This window comes from Bos indicus x Bos taurus, chromosome 3 (assembly GCF_003369695.1).
Source record: "Bos indicus x Bos taurus breed Angus x Brahman F1 hybrid chromosome 3, Bos_hybrid_MaternalHap_v2.0, whole genome shotgun sequence".
NCBI lineage: Eukaryota > Metazoa > Chordata > Mammalia > Artiodactyla > Bovidae > Bos > Bos indicus x Bos taurus.
In genome coordinates this window covers 12,577,485-12,599,885 of record NC_040078.1, presented here as the reverse complement: position 1 = coordinate 12,599,885, position 22,401 = coordinate 12,577,485, and the positions used below count along the sequence as shown (strand labels likewise).

At 43.0% G+C, this 22,401-nt stretch overlaps 1 protein-coding gene across 1 annotated transcript; it reads right to left on the bottom strand.

The window, feature by feature from the left end:
- Window positions 1-1,428: 1,428 nt before the first annotated feature.
- Window positions 1,429-21,104, bottom strand: FCRL4 (Fc receptor like 4). The gene is made up of 8 exons (XM_027526024.1): window positions 21,017-21,104; window positions 19,919-20,173; window positions 18,294-18,548; window positions 17,571-17,855; window positions 16,473-16,760; window positions 4,141-4,251; window positions 2,427-2,454; window positions 1,429-1,651 (listed from the first exon to the last, which is right to left on the bottom strand). The coding sequence occupies exons 1-8, from the start codon at window positions 21,102-21,104 to the stop codon at window positions 1,429-1,431; spliced, it is 1,533 nt and encodes a 510-aa protein (XP_027381825.1).
- Between the last annotated feature and the right edge of the window lie 1,297 nt (window positions 21,105-22,401).

Here is a 22,401-nt window from a genome sequence, read left to right as displayed (position 1 = left end):
AGTACAACTTATATTTCTTTTTTTTTTTACACAGCTTGTATTTATTACTGCAGATTACAATTAAAAAATATTTCAACACCCCTTGTCAGGAGCATTGAGAGTTCTAACTCACAACAAGTGGTGGGATCAAAAGAAATCTGCTGGGCCAGCTAGGACCTGAAATTCTTAGGTGTCCCCAGGTACAGATGTGGTCCACATGGGAGACAGAACAAGCAGAAGTGTGGTCACCTTAAGTCCTGTTCAATAAAGCCTCCAGGTACCAAGGGACTCCAGCAGCAGGAAGTTGGATGTGACTGATTGGAGGTGAGGCCAGTGAAGGAGCAAGAAACAACTCATGGAATTAGAAATGCCTCACCTGTGCCTAAGGAACTTTAGGAAGGAGGGCTCCATCATATATATGAGAGACCATATATATACATTATAGGAGGGAGTGCCCACTTAAGTATCTGTCATCTCAGGAAGGCAGAAGCCAGCTTCCACAGTACCAGTTGGAGTAACTTCTTTCCCACTCCTTTCCCCAAGCTAGTTAGGGGAAGTCAACCCAAGAAATAGGGAAGAAGCCAACTCTGCCTGGTCCTCCCCATCACCCACACCGTTGCCAGCTTCATTCTGAAACCTGCCTGCGCTAGGTGAGGAGAAAGTTCTGATTAACCATCTTCAAACTTGGAGTTCTATTTACTTACTAAAGTAAAAGACTTACTTACTTACTTACTAAGTAAGAGACTACAAGACTGTGACATAAAGTGTCCACCTACTGTCTATCACCTAAGAGAATGGAGAATGTGTTGAAAAGCCTTTGGTTGCCAGAATTTTCAACCCAAGTGCCCAGGAAAACCTCTCACAGAAGAAAGTTTAAAGACACAGTGGGGGACAGAAAATTTTTGTAAGTAAGTCATGAGTCTTGCTTGCTGAGTATGTGGGTTACACAGGGTTGTTATATAGATTAACTAAATGTGTATATATTACACATATTAATATTTATATATTATAATGATAATATTCTTATCACATGGTAGGTGCTTTGCAATAATTCATTCATTACTTTCAGGTAAACTTTGAACATATACCCTCATGATTACAATGTCTATTAGAAGAATGTTTAATTTTTGTTCTGACATCAGGAAAGATGCTACATAGCTTTCTGTATCTGTCCTCTTTCTTTGGAATCTAAGCACTACTGTAGGGATTTTTAATCTGTTTTGATCACTCATTCACTCCCTTTACTCAAAGGAGACTCAGCAAACATGTGTCAAATGAATGAATGCAATTTGAAGCCAGAATCTCTCCCCAGTAACATACCTTCCCCTTCTGCCCCAGGCTGCGTAATCTGGATCTCAGAATATACCAAGTCTCTTTCTCTGGGATGCACTGAGAAGAAAAAAAAAAAAAAAACAACACTTTGTAAGCAGTGCCAGTCACTGGGGCATGCTACAGATGCTTCTTCATAAACAATAGTTTACCATGAATGTCTGGGATACTTAGGGAGACCAGGGCCTTTTGCCAGGCCTCAAAACAAGTATCTTTCTCTGGCTCAGGCCCAGAACAGCTTCCTACCAGGGAGTCCTCACCATTGATGTACAACTGCTGCAGCTCCACAGGGGCAGGGCACATGGGGTTGAGGGGTCCTGGTGGGCCTAAGGTCAGGGGTCTCCTGTAAGGCATAGAAACACTGATCATCCTTGGAACATTACACTATACATGAAAGTCGGATAGAGAAAAAAAAGAGTAGGGAGAAGTCAGCAGAACGAGGCCAGAAGAGTCTTTGACGTCATAGAAATGATCATCTCGTAAATAGAATGGTCACTCTCAATTGGTAAAAAACAAACAAACAAACAAACAAAACCCAGCCTCATCATCAGGAGGAAGTGTCTTCACAGCATTCTGCCTGGATAATTCAAGAAGCAATTAGACATAATCCATGATCCAAGACCCTGACTATGTCCTAAGACCGAGACACTGACACAGATAGAAGAACAAGACCATATTTACCAAACCAAACTTAAAAACACAAAATTTGATGAGTAAATAAGCACATTTGGGACAAAAAGAGGATTAGTAGAAGCTGAGACCCCACTGTAAAATCTAGGACTAACAATCATTTTATACAGTTATAGTAACATGTGGTCTAACTATAGGACTATTTGCACCAGAAATATTTTGTGCCAACCTAGAAAATCTATAACCTTTAGTATCATCCATTTAATGGAATGGGTAAATTTGAAATAAGAAACTGATCTATTTATGTGGGAAAATCCATTGTATACACTATTAGAAGGATTCTAAGAAGCTGTGATTATGGCCATTTTAAAGAATGTGAAAGTGGGAGCATCAAGCCACAGGAACATAGAGAAATCACTTGGCCTAATCTTGTATCCCCACAGTTCTGCATATTTTATTCTTGGGAAACCAGAAGGCTGAGACCTCACCTGATTGTGTCTCCCTGAAAGACATCTCCTGCAAATAAAACAAAGGCAGATTTGTGTCAGCAGAGGGAGCTCATCCTCAAATATTTCACACATGTACCACCTGAGCTGTGTGCTGTGCTGTGCTGTGCGGTGCTCAGTTGTGTCCGACTCTTTCGACCCCATAGCCCACCAGGCTCCTCTGTCCAGGGCTATTCTCCAGGTAAGAATACTGGGGTGGGTTGCCATGCCCTGCTCCAGGGGTTCTTCCCAATCCAGGGATCAAACCCAGGTCTCCCACATTGCAGGAGAATTCTTTCCCATCTGAACCACCAGGGAAGCACAAGAATACTTAAGTGGGCAGCCTAGGTCTCCAGGGGAACTTGCAGACCCAGGAATCAAACTGGGGTCACCTGCATTGCAGATGGACTCTTTATCAGCTGAGCTACCAGGGAAGCCCATGTGCTAACAGAGTCAATTCAAATGTGAGTGCAGTCTCGGATTCTCGTGAAAAAGAACTGAACCAAGCACATAACTTGCTGGGGTCAGGGCTACACATTGCTGTGTTGAATATGCAAACATCTGAGACTTGATTAGGGTTCAAGGCTGTGTTTATATACCTTAGGAAATACTAAATACAACCAAATTGTTTTTCTTGCAGAGTAGTGTGGGGCTACAGGTGGATTTCCAGAAGAAACTGTGGTTATGCCCAGAACCTCAGACTTCACCTCAGGCTTGTTAAGGACACTTTGGTCAGAGGTCCAAAGCTCTGTACATCCAGCCGAGTGCAGGATACACAGGAGGTGCCCAGAAGGATCTGGTGAGTTGAGTTGAATTAAGTTAAAAACAGAGTTGTGCTTCCCTGGTGGCTCAGAGAGTAGAGCATCTGCCTGCAATGCAGGAGACCTGGATTTGATCCCTGGGTAGGGAAGATCCCCTGGAGAAGGGAAGGGCTACCCACTCCTGTATTCTTGCCTGGAAAATTCCATGGACAGAGGAGCCTGGGGGGGCTACAGTCCATGGGGTCACAAAGAGTGGGACGTGACTGAGCATGCACTCAAAACACAAAGTTAAAGCATGTGGGTAACTGCACTAGAGCTGAAAAAGCTTTTGTGTATGCCTCTACACCAGCTGAAACTAGCCTGACCTGGGTTAAAGCAAGAAGGCTTTGGAAGCACAACAGACAGTACTTGGGAGAAACTCTCTCCTCTGGGTGGAGGGGGAGCCAGTAGCCTGACCTGTAGAGAGTGGAGCCATTGGAATATGAGATGCTGGTCCCAGGCTTTGACTCAAGGACATCTCTGAGGAAGAAGGATAGAGATTAGTCAGCTCCCATTCTCAGTCATTTCTTCGTAGGGCCTTTCAACTTTTATTTGATTGTCCACTTATGGGGGATGTAGGATGGTCTGAAGTATCTAGTGGACCAGTCTGTTTGGACCAAAGAAACTATCCAAGGAAACTATTTGAAGTTCTTGAAACTTTACATTAAAATGTGTATTCCCTCCCCATCTTTCACCTGAGGCTTCTCCCTCCCCATCTTTCACCTGAGGCTTCATAAATTAGACTAGACATCTGTTAAGAAAACTGCCTTTTGAAGAAAGCAGGTGAGCCCATCTATTAGCACTGGGGTGGTGAGGTGGAGAATGGTAATGTGGCAGTTTCCAAGGCTGCAATGAATGGGGTTTCTGAGGCAGGGGCAGGTTGTGGAGGTTAGCAAAGGGTAAGAGAGAACACAAACCCGGTTTCCTCTGGTACCAGCAGTAAAACAGCAGGGCCACAGCCAGGAGAATGCTGAGTGATCCCCCAGTGGTTCCTCCCGCAACAAGGCCTCTTTTAATCCCGGGAATGCCTGGACAGAAAAAGTGTGTGTGAGAGCCTCAGGGAGAGGGATCTAGAGCCTGGAGGTGCCTTGAAGCCCTAGAAACTTTCCTCGGCCTGGCTGGGGTCCTGCACCCTGGGAAAGGGAGGGCTCTAACAGACAAGGACCCATGGGGGCCATTGAGGACTGGACTAGGACTGTGTGGCACAGGAAGCAGGTTTCCACTGTGGGCAGCACAGTCCTGAGCCTGCATATGACAGGAAGTGACTCACCACGTGGGGGCAGAAGGCAGGAATCTGAGGGGATTGTGGCAAAGGGGAGAAAAGGAAGCCAGCTCCCTCCACTGACCCACTCACCTCACTTCAGACATTAATATTCGGAGGGACATATATGGTTTCCCAGGTGGCTCACTGGTCAAGAATCTGCCTGCTAATGCAGGAGACACAAGAGTTGTGGAACCGATCCCTGGGTCAGGAAGATCTCTTCGGTAGAAGGCAACCCATTCTAGTATTCTTGCCTGGAAAATTCCCTGGACAGAGGAGACTGGCAGGCTATATAGTACATGGGGTTGAAAAGAGTTGGACATGACTGAGTGACTGAGCACACACACACTACATCTGTCTATCTATCTAACCAGTTGTCTATCTATTCTGTACTCTTGTAATTTGGCCATTTGGAAATTTCCCCTAGACATCTGGAAAGATGTTATGATGATGACTTGGCAGAATCTAACTTGGAACAGCAACATGCCTGAGAAAGAAAGCAAATATCTCCACTGATTAGGGCACTAGTTGAACCAACAATAACTCTGATATTGCTCTCCATTAAAATAATAAACTGGGACACCACAATGAAATGACATCAGTTTCCTTCCTCCTAGAAGCCTGAGTCTTATGTGCTTTGAAGAGGTGGGGGGAAAAAACTGATAGAAGGAATAGACTAAATTGTTGGAGAATTTTGATTTTTTTTCATCAGATACATTCTCCAAGGCCAGGGTGCCCTCTGTCCACTCCTATTCAACATTGTTCTAGAATTTCTAGCCAGACCAATCAGGCAAGAAAATAATAATAATAAAGGCCTCAAAATTGGAAAGGAAGAAAAAAAATTGTCTCTGTTGGAAGATGTGACCTTAAATAAAGAAAATCTTAAAGACTTCCCAGAAAATCTGTTAGAACTAATTAACTAATTCATAGAGTTGCAGAATACAATATCAATACAAAAATCAGATGTGCTCTATACAACAACAAGGGATTATCTGAAGAAGAAATAAAGAAAACAATCTTGTTTTCAATAGCATCAAAAACAATAAAAGTTATTATTGATTGCAAATTTAATCAAAGAGATTAAAGATCTGTATATTAAAAACTATAAGATATGGTTAAACAAATGAAGACACAAATATATGGAAAGAAATCCCATGTTGGTGAATTGAAAGAATTAATATTGCTAAAATGTCCATATTGTTCAAAGCTATTGAAGCCAAACAGAGTTAATGCAATCCCTATCAAAATTCCAACATCATTTTTTATAGAAATTAAAAAAAAAAATTGTATGGAATAACAAAAGACACCAAATAGCTAAAGCAATCCTGCAACAAAAGAACAAAGCCGGAGGCTCTACACTTCCTGATTTCAAACAATATAACAAAGCTTGAACAAACAAAAGAAATTGGCATTGGCATAAAAAACATGAGAAACATGAACCAGTGGAATAGAATCAAGAGTCCAGACATAAACCTGTGAATATATCATCAACTAATATCTGTCAAAGGAGTCAAAAATACTCAGTGGAAAAGATAATCTCTAAATAAATGGTGCTGGGGAAACTTGCTAATTCACATGCAAAAGAATGAAACTGGACCTCCACCTTAAACCACTCACAAAAATTAACTGGAAATGTATTAAAGACTTTAAGAACAGAAACCATAAAACCTCTAGGAGAAATTATAGGGGAAAAGTCCTTGGTAATAATATGAGGAGGTCATACAACTCTATAGCCAAAAAAACCTTCAAATGATAATTTTAAAATGGACAAAAGATCTGAATAGTCATTTTTACAAAGAAGACATGCAAATGCCAACAGGCACAGGAAAACGTGTTCAACATCACTAATCATCAGGGAAATGCAAATCAAAACCACAGTGAGGTAGCACCTCACACCTGTTACAATGGCCTTTTTTTTAATAAAATTGTTTGAAATCAGAGCATAAGCAAAAGAGTTAAGAATAAGTTTACATGCCTTATTTTAATAAAGCAGTCTAGGTTATGGTGTCCTTGGACTGCAAGGAGACCAAACCAGAGCCAATCCTAAAGGAAACCAAACCTGAATATTCATTGAAAGGACTGATGCTGAAGCTGAAGCTCCAATACTTTGGAGCTTTACACTTGATGTAAACAGCTGACTCACTGGAAAAGACCCTGATGCTGGGAAAGACAGAAGGCAAAAGGAGAAGGGGTCAGTAGAGGATGAGATGATTAGACAGCATCACTGACCCACTGGACTTGAATTTGAGCAAACTCTGGGAGATATTGAAGCCTGGCTTGCTACAGTCCATGGGGTTGCAAAATCAAACATGACTTAATGACTGAACAACAACAAGGTTATGGTGATTTAGCAAAACATAGGAAAGCAAGAAAATGTGTCACACTTATATCAAATTAAGCATGTTGAGTTATGTTACTAATGTACACAATTTTAATTTTGTTTTACACTTTTCATCAAAATAAACTTTATTCCCTAAAACAACAACAACAAAAAAATGGAGACAGGAAGTGTGTTGGTAAGGACAAGGAGAGAAGAAAACCCTTGTACAGTGTTGGTGAGAATGTAAATTGGTGCAGTCACAGTGAAAAGCAGTATGTAGACTCCTAGAAAATTAAAAAAAGAAAAAAAGAACTATTATATGATCTAGCAGTCCCACTTCTGGGTATATATCCAAAGAAAACAGAATTACTATCTCAAAGAGATATCTGCATCCCCATATTTACCACCATATTATTTACAATAACCAAGATATGTGCAACCTAAATATCATTGATGTATGCATAGATACAGAAAGTGCTCGCGACTGAATTGCATCTGGCTGTCTTAAGAAATAAAACAGGGGGAGATGCTGGGAGCCAGCACGGGAGTTCCCACCCATGACAAAGGTCATGTGGAGAGGCCCTGAAGGCAAAGGTGAATCAGGACTCAAGGGGCCCCCCTGGACCTGCCTGAGCGTCTACCCCAAAACAAGAATCTGTCTGTTTAACTATTTTATGACTTTCACCTACTCCTCTGACATTTATGGAGGGCTATCCCTGACCACCTTTCTCTGTAAGAAAACCAACTTAGAGCTCTAGTTAATAAGTCTCCAGGGTATAATAGGTGTGCTCCAATTCAAATCCCTCAGAAAGCTTTCTAACTTGCCTGACAGGTTTCTGAACTCTTACAGCTATGCATGTGATTGTTCACAACCTCCCAACCATAAGAGGCACAGGAAGCTTAAGATATTTTAACAATTCAGAGCTTCTCAGAGAGTTAAAATTGTTAGAATAGAACTAGTAGAGGATTTCTTTGTTGAGCTAATGCTTGCTGCCAAGTTTCCATATCCCTTATCCACTGTGTCCCTGGGAGTGTATTGATTAACATAGTTGGTATATAGAAAAATAAGTAAAAGCTTTAATGTTAATAATAACCTTAGACTCTTGAGCTAATAAATTCTTCCCTTGATTATCCCCCACTGCACCTTTGCCCTATAGGAATGCGACTCTACCTAGTGCTTTCAGGGAGTGGCGCCAAACCTTAAGAAAAATCACCTCTGGAGAAAATAAGTTTTTCTGGTTGACTAATCTTTATCAGAAGAAGAATGTTAACAGGTCTCCTGACCAGAAGATGATGTAAATCACCTAAAGCCTTTGTATATGATAAGTGTGCAGAAAGAAAGCCTGGTTTCGATAAGGGTCAAGGACTGCTGACCTTGCATGACTTTGCACCCCCTATTATCTTCTATGTACAACTTAGGGTATAAAAGCTCCTTTTGAAAATAAAGCTATGGGCCTTGCTCATCAGGCTTGGTCTCCCTGTGTCGTTCTTGTTTCCTTTTCTCTCCTTTTCTTTTCTGTTCTTCCTTCAGGATGACTAATTTGGAGCGTGGGGGCCCTCTGAGACCACTTAACTGCCTGGGCTTCTAAGACCCACTCAAGAAGGTGCCTAAGGCGGGGCACCTTCAGCTATTTGAGACGGCGCCTGTGGCCTCCATGGTCAAAGCAAGTTTGGTGTCACGAATTTTATTGGCTTTCTGCATAAACCAGTTAGATCAAGCCTCTGTTCTCTCCGCTTTGCTATCCTTTCGCCAACGCCGTCCTCCTGAGGGAATCCCTGGATCCAACCGGGGCTGGACCCCGGTAGGGTTTCCCTGGTGGCTCAGTGGTAAAAAATCCCCCTGCCAATGCAGGGCTACAGTCCAACTTGTCACAAAGAGTCAGACACGACTGAGTGACAAAGCACAAGCCAACGCTGGAGACACACGTTCGATTCTAGGTCAGGAAGATCCCCTACAGAAGGAAATGGCAACCCACTCCAGTATTCTTGCCTGGGAAATCCCATGGACAGAGGAGCGTGGTATGCTACACTCCATGGGGTCACAAAAGAGTCAGACATGACTTAGCAACTAAACGACAACAAACACACACTATTCAATTATGATGGAATGTGAATATGATAGACTATTATACAGCTATAAAAAAGAAAGTTCTGCCATTTGCAACAACATGTATGGAGCCTGAGGGTATTATGGTAAGTGCAACAAGTCAGAGGGCAAGACAAATATTTTATGATCTCACTTACATATAGACTCTTTCAAAAAAAAGAAACACAAAAACAGAGAATGAATTGGTGGTTGCCAAGGGTAGGGGCTGGAGGGTGGGAGAAATGGGTGAAGGTGGTCAAAGGATACAAACTTCCAGTTATAAAATGAGTAAGTTTGGAGGATGTGATATATACAATGGTGATTATAGCTAAGAATATATTGTAAATATATTTGAAAATTGCTAAGATAGACCAACCTAGACAGCATATTAAAAAGCAGAGACATTACTTTGCCAACAAAGGTCCATCTGGTCAAGGCTATGGTTTTTCCAGTAGTCATGTATGAATGTGAGAGTTGGACTATAAAGAAAGCTGAGTGCTGAAGAATTGATACTTTTGACCTGTGGAGTTGGAGAAGAGTCTTGAGAGTCCCTTGGACTGCAAGGAGATCCAACCAGTCCGTACTAAAGGAAATCAGTCCTGAATATTCATTGGAAGGACTGATGTTGAAGCTGAAACTCCAATACTTTGGCCACCTGATGCGAAGAGCTGACTCATTTGAAATGACCCGGATGCTGGGAAAGATTGAAGGCGGGAAGAGAAGGGGATGACAGAGGATGAGATGGTTGGGTAGCATCACTGACTCAATGGACATGAATTTGAGTAAACTCTGGGAGTTGGTTATGGACAGGGAGGCCGAGTGTACTGCAGTCCATGGGGTCGCAAAGAGTCAGACATGACTGAGCAACTGAAGTGAACTGAAGATAGTAGATTATAAATGTTCTTATCACACATACACTCACAAAATTCCAACTGTGTAAGGTGATGGATGTGTTAACTAACTTTTTTGTGGTAATAAATTTGAAATATATACATGCAGCAAATCACTTTATTGTATACTGTAAACTTACATGATGTTGTATTTCAATTATATCTCACTATAAGTGGAATAGCAACAAAAAGGAAGGCATAACCTCTAAAATCAGGCTGTTAGGTTAGAGACATTCCTCTTTTTACTACCTGTGTGGCCAGCAACCTTTATTTAATCTTCCCTGTTTGTCAGTTTTCTTATCTGTAAAATGGAGATAACGGTAACTATAGCAGTACTATTGTTGGTGGATAAAAATGAGTTAATAAAGTGCTTTGAATGGTTCTTAACATATGATAGGACTTCCCTGGTGGCTCAGATGGTAAAGTGTCTGCCTACAATGTGGGAGACCCAGGTTCGATCCCTGGGTCGGGAAGATCCCCTGGAGAAGGAAATGGCAACCCACTCCAGTACTCTTGCCTGGAAAATCTCATGGACGGAGGATTCTGGGAGGCTACAGTTCATGGGGTCACAAAGAGTCGGACACGACTGAGTGACTTCACTTTTTTTTTTAACATATGATAAGTGCTATGTCTATGTAAGTATTATCTCTTATTCATTGCCCTTACATTATGCCCTCAGTTCAGTACAGTTGCTCAGTCATGTCTGACTCTTTGCAACCCCATGGACTGCAGCACGCTAGGCTTCCCTGTCCATCACCAACTCCCGGAGCTTGCTCAAAATCACATCCATCGAGTTGGTGATGCCATCCAATCATCTCATCATCTGTCATCCCCTTCTCCTTCTACCTTCAATCTTTCCCAGCATCAGGGTCTTTTCTAATGCCCTAGACCCTCAGAAATTTCATGGCCCTTTGACCAGTTTCAGGGACACTCTCACACATTAGGCTCACTCACACAGCATCAGGTGGCACAATGGTAAAGAATCTATCTGCCAACGCAGGAGATGCAAGAGGCTCGGGTTCAATCCCTGGGTCGGGAAGACTCCCTGGAGTAAGAAATGGCAGCCCACTCCAGTATTCTTGCCTGGACTATTCCCTGGACAGCAGAACCTAGTGAGCTACAGTCCTTGGGGTCACAAAGAGTCGGACACAACTGAGCATGCACACAGCACTACCTTAGCCAACTTCAGCCCATTCTATGGACTGAATTGTGTTCCACCAAAATTCATAAACTGAAGTGATTCTAACCCTAGTGTGATGGCTTTGGAGATGGTGCCTTTGGAGATGGTGCCTTTGATGGTGCCTAAAACTCAGGTTTAGATGAGGCCGTGAGAATGGTCCTTCATGCTAGGATTCAGTTCAGTTCAGTTCAGTCGCTTAGTCGTGTCCGACTGTTTGCAACCCCATGAATCACAGCATGCCAGGCCTCCCTATCAATCACCAACTCGCGGAGTTCACTCAAACTCATGTCCACCGAGTCGGTGATGCCATCCAGCCATCTCATCCTCTGTCGTTCCCTCCTCCTCCTTCCCCCAATCCCTCCCAGCATCAGAGCCTTTTCCAGTGAGTCAACTCTTCACATGAGGTGGCCAAAGTATTGGAGTTTCAGCTTTTGCATCAGTCCTTCCAATGAACACCCAGGACTGATCTCCTTTAGAATGCCCTGGTTGGATCTCCTTGCAGTCCAAGGGACTCTCAAGAGTCTTCTCCAACACCACAGTTCAAAAGCATCAATTCTTCAACACTCAGCTTTCTTCACAGTCCAACTCTCACATCCACACATCACCACTGGAAAAGCCATAGCCTTGACTAGATGGACCTTTGTTGACAAAGTAATGTCTCTGCTTTTGAATATGCCATCTAAGTTGGTCTTAACTTTCCTTCCAAGGAGTAAGCGTCTTTTAATTTCATGGCTTAATCACCATCTGCAATGATTTTGGAGCCCCAAAAAATAAGTCTGACACTGTTTCCACTGTTTCCCCATCTATTTCCCATGAAGTGATGGGACTAGATGCTATGATCTTAGTTTTCTGAATGTTTTAGTTTTCTGTAAGCCAACTTTTTCACTCTCCACTTTCACCTTCATCAAGAGGCTTTTTAGTTCCTCTTCACTCTCTGCCATAAGGGTGGTGTTATCTGCATATCTGTGGCTATTGATATTTCTCCTGGCAATCTTGATTCCAGCATGTTCTTCCAGCCCAGCATTTCTCATGATGTATTCTGCATATAAGTTAAATAAGCAGGGTGACAATATACGGCCTTGATGTACTCCTTTTCCTATTTGGAACCAATCTGTTGTTCCATGTCCAGTTCTAACTGTTGCTTCCTGACCTGCATATAGGTTTCTCAAGAGGCAGGTCAGGTGGTCTGGTATTCCCATCTCTTTCAGAATTTTCCACAGTTTATTGATGGGATTGGGGCCCTTAAAAGAAGAGATTCCAGAGATCTCTCTCACTCTCTCCCCAACTCTGTCTCATGAGGACACAGCTAGAGGGCAGAAGTCTGCAGACCAGGAAGAGGCATCTCTCCAGAAACTAATCATGCCAGCATCCTGATTTCAGTCCTGATCTCAGACTTCCAGCCTCTGAAACTGTAAGAAATAAACTCCTGCTCTTAAAGTCACCCTGTCTACCATATCTTGTTACAGAAATGCAAGCTAAGACAGCCTACCTTGGCACTAGTGCTCCAGGCTACCTCAGAGTTTCTATCCTGCTATGCTATTTGCTATGCTATATGACATTTCTAATCACAGAGATTTTGCAGGAAGTCCACAAATTAAAAAGAAGACATTCTGGTTCTGTTGCATATCAACTGAATCCTCGAAATCTGCTTACACTCTGAGATCATCTGTTTCCTTGCAGAACAGTTGTGAGAGTAAAATGAAATTACATGTGTGAAGGAACCAGTTCACTGCCTGTATCAGAGGATGCTGATTCATTCTACTGACCTTAAAATTCAAAAGGAAAGATGAGAAATTTTACCTATAGGTGTGAATTACCAACAGATTCACAATTATTCTTTTTCAGGGATTGTAAGTAAAATTTTCAGTATAAGAGTCTTTGTGGATTCATATTGAGTGCAGTAAATCAAACAGAGAAAAACAAATATCACATGATACCATTTATATGTGGAGTCTGAGGAAAAAAGGGTACGAATGAACTTATCTGCAAAACAGAAATAGTTAGAGAGGCGGAAAACAAACTTGGGCTCCCCTGGTGGCTCAGATGGTAACGCATCTGCCTTCAGTGCAGGAGTTCCGGGTTTGATCCCTGGGTCTGGGAGATCCCCTTGAGAAGAGAATGGCTATCCACTCCAGTATTCTTGCCTGGAGAATCCCATGGACAGAGGAGCCTGGTGGGCTATGGTCCATGGAATTGCAGAGTTGAACATGACTGAGCGACTAAACACAAGCATACAAAACAAACTTATGGTTACTAAGGGATAAATTAGGAGATTGGGATTGATGTATGCACACTGTGCATGCATGCTAAGTTGCTTCAGTCGTGTCTGACTCTTTGTGACCCTGTGGACTGGAGCCCACCAAGTTCCTCTGTCCATGGAGATTCACCAGGCAAGAATACTGGAGTGGGTTGCCATGCCTTCCCATACATACACTACTACATACAAAACAGATCACTAATAAGGACCTACTGTATAGCACAGGGTAATAGTTGGTTGCTCAGTTGTGTTTGACTCTCACAACCCCATGGACTGTAGCCCTCCAGGCTCATGTGTCCATGGAATTTTCCAGGCAAGAATACTAGAGTGGGTTGCCATTCCCTTCTCCAGGGGATCTTCCTAGTACAGAGATCAAACCTGGGTCTTCTGTATTGCAGGTGGATTCTTTACCATTTGGGCCACCAGGAAATCCTATATAACACAAGATATAGCTCAATACTCCATATATATAGCTCAATACTCCATAATGACCTATATGGGGAAAGAATCTCAAAAAGAATTGATATATGTATATGTATAGCAGATTCATTTTGCCATACACCTGAAACTAACACAACATTGTAAATCAACTATACTACAATCAAAGTTAAAAGAAAATCAATTAGCAAAGAAAAGCCTTCCTGGAGAAGCAATGTTCCTACCCTCAGTGTCACTCTGGATTCTAGGGCGTTCAAGACTCTTCAGAGGGTGTCTTTGGGCAGCTTTCAACTTTGCTAATCTCTTTTTCCCTTCGCCCACCTGATTCTTGAAATGTCATTTTAATGGTATTTCAGGCTTAGTCTCTGCCCTTCTCTGCTGGGAATTACACCCAATATTACTGTTCAAGAAATTTTGAGGATGAGATGCAGACCCTCCTGTGGCATCTATTTGGGGGAAGACATGGCAGTTCCCCTGACCTGGGAAGGCCCTGCTTGATCACGGGACATGCCCTGAGGGAGTTGAAGGGAAAATTGTAGAGCAGCTGTGCCATTAGCATAGCAACCCCTTGCCAGAGCCACTAACCGAACTGTTTAGGTTTATGGCTCAGTCAGGGCTGACTGGTTTTATATAAATAGCACAGTTCTCTGCTTATTTAGCATGGTGGATAGTGGTACTTCTTCAAAAAACTTTGACAATGGTTTCTCTCTCTGAGCTAAAAGATTGTATTGAGGTTCAAATCCAGGCTGCTAGGTAGAAGCTTTGTGACCTAATGCAAATCAGCCAACTTTTTTGAGTTTCACTCTCTTTTTCTGTAGAATGAAGATAATGATCTCTTTCATTTCTAGGATTATTACTATGATAAGCAAAAGTGATATATGCAAAATATATTCACTCAGCAAATATTTACTGAATGCTTATTATGAGCTATCAGTAGAATAGGCACTTGTGATAACAAATGGTCAAAATAGAGATCTACCTTCATGAAGCTACTATGGGAGGTGTGGAATTGTTGAAAGTGTCAGTCACTCAGTCATGTCTGACTCTTTGTGGCCCCATGAACTATATCCCACCAGGCTCTCTGTCCTTGGGGATTCTCCAGACAAGAATACTGGTATGGGTTGCCATTCCCATCTTCAAGGGATCTTCCCAACTCAGAGACCGAACCCAGTCTCCTGCATTGCAGGTGGGTTCTTTACCATCTAGCTACCAGGGAAGCCCTCATGGGAGATGTGAAAGGAGACAGCAAAGACTACATGGTATGGTAATTGCTGACACATGCTGCAAGGAAGAATCAAGAAGGACCAGGAGAGGGAGGGCTTGGTGAAGAGCTGCTACATTGCATAGTATGGCTGGGAAGATCTCATTGAGAAGGTGAGTAGAGTTCTGAAGGAAGCAAGGGAATGAGCATGAGGATATCAGGGAAAAGCATTGCAAAGGCCCTGTGGTGGAATGTGACTGAAAGCTTTGAAGAAGAGACAGGAGGCCCTGGTGGCTCAGGTGGAGAAGGGGAGTGGTGAGCCATTAGGTCACAGTAGTAGGACCAACAGATCACCAGGACCCAGAGGAATGTTGAGAGGACATTGGTTCTCTCTCTGAAGGAGATAGGAAGCCATGGGCAAAAGAGAAACATGATCTGATTTACAGCTTAGAGTTCCTCCTGATGCCGTGTTGAGAACAGGCTGTGTAGAACCACAGATGAAGCAGAAGAACAGTATTATTGCAATCATCCAGGTGGCTTGGATCAGGTGGTAGGAGTGGACTTGGTGGGAATTAGTCATATTCTGGGGGTATTTTGAAGGCAGAGCTATCAGACTTGCAGGTAGATTCAAAGTGGAAGATCTAGAATGACGCCTGGCTCATGGGCTATAGCCCACCAAGATCCTCTGCCCATGGGATTTTCCAGGCAAGAATACCAGAGTGCAGTGCCATTTCCTACTCCAGGGGAAAATGTGATGAAGGTCCAGTAACAAAAACTTAAAAGGAGCATCTGATGAATAGGTATAATAGTACCTATTAGAGTGAGGAAAGCCTGATAGTGATGAGTCTGAAAGAAAATAGAAGTGAAGACAGTGAGTAGAGATAACTCTTTTAAGGGGTTTAAATATAAAGGAAAGCAGGAAAATCTTTGCTTTCCCGTAGTTAACCCAGGATGCAAATGAACCTGAAATAGAGGCTGCATTGAAGCCCCATAGGAATCATTTCTTCAGTGCCACAGTGGCTGAGTGGAAACCTGGCTTGACTTTATATGACTCCTTGGAGATAGATGAATGGAGAGAGAGATATAAGCTAGGACTATGCAATCGCAAAGGAAGGCTTATCTCCTCTATGGACATTTAGGGGCTCCATATTCACTCTTGGTACTTGTAAGTTTCATAACTTGCATGCGATTTGGTACTAAGATACTCTTAGACCCTCAGTAACAGAGTAAAATGATGCCTTAGATCTTTGGTCCTGTGGGATGATTTACTGAAAGGAGAGTATAGTTGACACTTAGGATGGTGGAGCTATGCCCTACCCTAAAACACTACTAATGACATGAGGCTGTTCTTGGAGAGCAACAAAACAATGGATCAGCATAAAAACAGACAAAATCATCCCCAAGGGGTGAAATGGTTCCTGGACAGCATTAGCTCACTGGAGTACCTCCTTACAACTTGATTTATTGATATTTAATGGAAGAAAGTGTCTATCACCTTGGAAGATGGCAAAGTGGAAATGAAATTTAAAAAGGAGAATCATAAAGATAGTTGGCTATGTCCACCCCTAATTTGAGAAATATGAGAATAAATAAGATCAATGAGGATTAAACCTTACTTCTCACAGTGACGTTCACTGCCTCGCTCTGGATGAGGCCGTAGCCATTATCAGCTGTGCAGTAGTAGCTCCTGGCATGGCTCTCCCCGATAACAGGGATCTCCAGCTCTGCTCTCTGGGAGCGCTGGCTTTTCTGCCCCAGACTCTCCCTCGTGTCCTCTCTGTGCCAAGAGAATGTGGTGTTCCCAGTGCCTTTGGCCACAGAGCAGACAAGGACCAGCGTCTCCCCTTCAATCACCTGGTCTTCTTGGGGCTGGGTTTCCAGGAGCACTCCAGACACAGGGATTCCTGTGTGAACACAGGACAACAGGTGAGGGCATGATGGGAGGAGGATGGGGCTGGGATGTTGGACAGGGGCACTTTTATGGGACTTGAAGATATACTCTTCTGCAGGTGCTAGCACTGTAGCCCAGAGATTGCAGATTTCAGACCTAGAGCATCACTAAATGTAACAACCTTTTCATCCTGATACACGGGCTCCAGGAGAGAAAAATTGACTCTCCTTGGAAAAGTATTTGGGTTTTATGTCATGTCCTAGTTATTAGTCTGCATTATTTTGATCCCACAGAGATAATAGCAATAGTCGCTATCATTACATTGGCCTAGACTACATCCTTTTCCACCAGTCCTTTTTGGTACTTAAGACAAGCCAATATTTGCTATATTTATCTTTCTATGTATGTATGTCCTCCTTTTCCATTTTACACATCACACTGTTTATTGTTACCAGTTGAGGTCCATCTCTGTGGTTATGTGTTTTCTAAACAGTTTCCCCAAAGACCTGACATCCTAGAATCTGTTGATTCAGTAGCAAAGCATTTAGCTTCATGTTTTCATTTTGTTTTCCCCAAATCTGTATCTACCTCCATGAATCACCTCTGTCATTTCAAGGTGCTGGAATTTTAAAGAAACGCTAAGTTTTTAGAGAAATATAGATGGAAGCAAAATCCTGTATTTCTTTTATTACAGTACCTCACTTCTCATGAGATCTAAGCCTGGAGCCTCTGTCAGGCTGGCAAAATCCATCTGTGCTGGGCCCCCACAGGGCCAGACGGAGCAGCCAGGGGAGACATCACCACCTGGCCCTCCAATACTCACTCTGCACATCAATCTGAAGTGGGAGGCTGCGTTTGTGGATGCCACCGGTCAGTGTTTCAGCACCACACGAGTATGATCCTGAGTCCTCTCTCCAAATGGCTGTGATCTGGAGGTCCGGAGACCCACTCCAGTTCGAGATCATGACCCCGTCGTCTCTCAAAAACACAAAGTGAAGCCGAGTGTCTGGCCGCTCCAGCGGGAGCCGTGTCCCGCAGCTCAGGTTTACAGGCTTCCCCTCTATAGGCTGGGAATCTGTGACTTCCAGCTTTGGACGTGAAAATAGTTCTAGAGAGAAGAGGGAAACCAAGCTCTCAGTATGAGGCCGGCTTGGATTCTTGGTTCCAGAAAACATCAGACATCCAACAGGACAAACTTATTGGCCCCTCTATTACATTTATCTTTCCCAGGACTCTTTAAGTTAAATTACTCCACTTTCTCTACCTCTTAGAGGACTTAGGTCACAAATTTATCCAACATTTGCTAAGGTATCAACTTATATAGGGAATTTCCTGGAGGTCTAGTTGTAAGGGCAGTGTGCTTTCAACTGCCGAGAGCCTTGTTTCAATCCTGATCAGGGAACTAAGAAAATCCCACAAGCCATGAGGCACACCAAAACTAATCAGTAAACAAACAGAAAAACTACTCATATAGATCCCCACTCAGGTGCCCAGTTTATCCCACCCTGACACTGATTAGGAAATGTGTATGAAATGAAGGGTTTACCTTGAATTTGAATATTTGTCTGACTTGTTCTCAATACATAAGCATTTTCCAAGAATCCAATGCACTGATAACAGCCACTGTTATTTAAACTTGCTTTCGGTATCAAAAGATCAAAGCTTTCACCAGTACCAGAAATAATTTTTCGATTCCAAGTATACTTCACAACAGCCAGTTTCTCTCTCCCCCTTTTCTGGCATCTCAGAACCAGCTCATCACCTTCAAACACAGAATATGGCGCCTGGAGGATGAGGGAGGCTGGAAATCACACAGAGATAAGACACTGTCATTCAGGCACTCTTTCCTCTGAGTCTCCTGAATTTCAGAGTTTTTCTTTTCTTCCTTTTCCTTCCCCAGGATTTAGTCTTCTGATCCAAGCTCATTCATCTTCCAAATCAGTGTGACTTGCTTCAGATACAATTCCTAAATAAATCCTAGACACATCTATTTAATCATTCAAGGACAGATTCAAAAATAAAAGGATTCTAACATGGAGAGGAAAAGCTGAGAGACGTGACCAAAATATCTGATATCGTTGAATACAGCAAAGATCAGCACCAACCTACTGACTAGATAACAGGAGTTATCAAAGATGTCTTTGGAGAAATACACTAGAAAGTGTTACAGTGCATTGAAGTGCACTAGGCAGAGGGTTTGTGGTCATAGACACAAATCCAGGGTCAAGATACAGTGAATGTGGTCCGCTCATGAACCTCCCATGCTCTACAGATTCTGATTAGAGACAAGTTCTACACTTTCTCTCTGAGATGACAGCAGTGAATGCCTGCTCCTACTGACCAATGCCTGGGGAGTGATCAAACCAGGGGTCCTCAACACCCAGACCACGGACAGTGGCCTGTTAGGAACCAGGCTGCACAGCAGGAGGTGAACAGCAGGCAAGCAAGCGAAGCTTCACCTGTATTTACAGTTGCTCCTCATCACTCACATCACCACCTGAGATCCGCTTCCTGTCAGAGCAGCAGCACCATTAGATTCTCATAGGAGCATGAACCCTACTGCACTTGAATCATCCCAAAACCATCCCCTTACTCCCTACTCCGTGGAAGATTTATCTTCCACTGAAATGGTCCCTGGTGCCAAAAAGGTTGGGGACCACTGCTCTAAATGAAGATCTTTAGAATAGGAAAAACTGGATGAAGAGATATGTGTGCCAGTTAGATAGGAAAGTAGTGGAGAAGGGACAAATCCTAAAACAGGTGAGGACATGAGGCCTGAGGCTGGAGATTTCCCACCTCTGAATTCTTGTTTTATGGCACTTTTTACTTTCTGTTTTGTGCTCAGCACATTCATGTAGATGCAATTTCTCCCAAAGGAGGCTACAATGTCATTAAAGACAGGACCTAAGACAGCTTCACTTCTAAATCCCCTAAAACTAACTCCTTGCTTTAATTATGTAAGTGTGCAAGATGTCTGCTGATTAATGTTAGATGTTTAAACTCTGATGTCAATAGTAGTTTGAAAAACACCTATAGACAATGCGGGAGGTCGGACGTGAAACTGAAAGGTCAAGGCTTAGAGTAGAATGAAGACTTTCCTTGGGAAATCCAGGGAGCTAAGATGTACTGAAACCGCTTCCCAAGTTTTCACTAATTCACCTACTTTCTCACCTGAAGAAAAGATCAAGTGCACAGGGTTACTTGGGAGTAAGCCTGGGGCCTGGCACCTGTACTGTCCAGAATCACGAACCTCAAGGGTATTTCTTGGAGTTTCACGTGGACGTGCTTTCCCAGAGAACCAACGGTAGCCTTGTAATTTCTCTTGTGCATAGAAGTGAAATCCATTGCAAGTCAGATTCACTCTCTCTCCATGGAAGACAGTGGTCCACGGAGGCTGGACGGAAATCACGGATTTGTGTACAGTAGCTGGAGAGAAGAGAAATAAGTCTGAGGTGAAGGTGCCTGCATTCCCATTTGGGCGGTTTGTGTGGAATGGACCAGAAGACCTGGCTTTGGAGGATCTCTGAAAGAACCTGTGGCAGGACTGCTGTTTCCCCAGGTTTCAAATTTGCTGACTGTTTGTCTTACTCAAGAGTGTCAGCAGCTGCTCTATGGTCTACAACAGAATACTGGCCTTTCAGAGGGCAACCCCAGCAGGACCTACTCAGCATGGGAGATCAGTGATGGGAGACTTGCCAACCCCCTTACCTTTTCAAACAGGCCACATCTTCAAGTAGATTCCTCCTGGGCTCCTTCCCACCCGGATTCTTCGTGTTACACGCATTTCTCTAAGATGAGCATTTGTTTGGCAAGGCCACAAAGTGGGGTGAGGGATTATAGAGGGAGGGAGTGTAGGAATTTGAGGTCAATTCCGAAGTTATAGAAAAGGGTCTAAATAGTATTTTTACCAACAAGAAGTAGGTAATGCTGCTATGAGCAGGCTGTTGTCTGAAGTGGGAATTACCCTGAAATAACTACAAAGGGTATGAGTGCTGGGAACTAGGTGCTTCTAAATCCCCACACCTCAAAGATACTTTTTCATGAAAATAAAATGTGGGCCCTGCATAAAATCAAGCCTTAAGATCTTTGAATTATTGATGGACAGAAGCTGGAGAATGTAAGCGTAAATACAAATTAAAAATAAGAGGTTTCATTCTCCCTGTTTAAAGTAAGAGAAACAACTCTCTCTCTCTCTGTTTTTTTCTTCAGAATTTCTTTCAAATATATGTGAATCTTTATAATTGCTAAAAAGTCTCTTGCCTGTCTCACAACTCGGAACCATCTTTCTCAAGAAGGAGCCATCTTTTTGAAATGCAGCCATGTAGGGGGACAGCTCCTCTGGCTCCTGACTCCCCATTACCATGGAAGGGTAAGAGTTTATCTTTGGTGTGTACCTTGCTCCAGTATGCAATAGTAACTCCAGTCTTACCTAAAGATATGTGCGAGCTAAGTTGCTTCAGTCGTATCTGACTCTATGTGACCCTGTGGACTGCAGCCTGGCAGGCTCCTCTGTCTATGGGGTTCTCCAGGCAAAAATACTGGAATGGGTTGCCATGCTCTCCTCCAGGGGATCTTCCTGATCTAGAGATCAAACCCACATCTCCTGCATCAAAGGCAGATTCTTTACCCACTGAGCCACTTGGAAAGCCCCCAACATAAATATATGAAACAGTTATTTCTCCTCTGGATAAAAGATAACTAGAATGATAAATTGGATTTCCATGATGGCTCAGAAGGTAAAGAATCCTCCAAAATATAGGAGACTCAGGTTTGATCCCTGGGTTGGGAAGATCCTCTGGAGAAGGGAATGGATACCCACTCCAGTATTTTTACCTGGAGAATTCCATGGACAGAGGAGCTAGGTGGGCTGCAGTCTATGGGGTCTCAAAGAGTCAGACACAACAGAGTGACTGACACTAAATATGTGGCAAAAGGTGCTGTCAAGTCCTCCTGATTGAGAACTAATTATTCTTTAATCTTGAAAACATGGATGTAATGGGCTGAATCCCCTTGGCCATCTAAGAATGAGAAATCCTTTTCTATCTTTGCAATCTCTTGGTGGATTGCCCGTGATGGGCATTGTATTCTGCTTTAATGCTTTAGTTCAATTCAGTTCAGTTGCTCAGTCATGTCCGACTCTTTGCAACCTCATGGACTGCAGCACACCAGGCCTTCCTGTCCATCACCAACTCCCAGAGTTTACTCAAACTCATGTCCATTGAGTTGGTGATGACATCTAACCATCTCATCCTCTGTCATCCCCTTCTCCTTCCACCTTCAATCATTCCCAGCACCAGGGTCTTTTCCAATGAGTCAGCTCTTTGCATCAGGTACCCAAAGTATTGGAGATTCAGCTTCAACATCAGTCCTTCCAAAGAATATTCAGGACTGATTTCCTTTATGATGGACTGAATGGATCTCTTTGCAGTCCAGGGGACTCTCAAGAGTCTTTTCCAACACCACAGTTCAAAAGCATCAATTCTTTGGTGCTCAGCTTTCTTTACAGTCCAACTCTCACATCCATACATGACTACTGGAAAAACCATAGCTTTGACTAGATGAATCTTTGTTGGTAAAGTAATGTCTCTGCTTTTAAATACACTGTCTAGGTTGGTCATAACTTTCCTTCCAAGGAGTAGGCATCTTTTAATTTC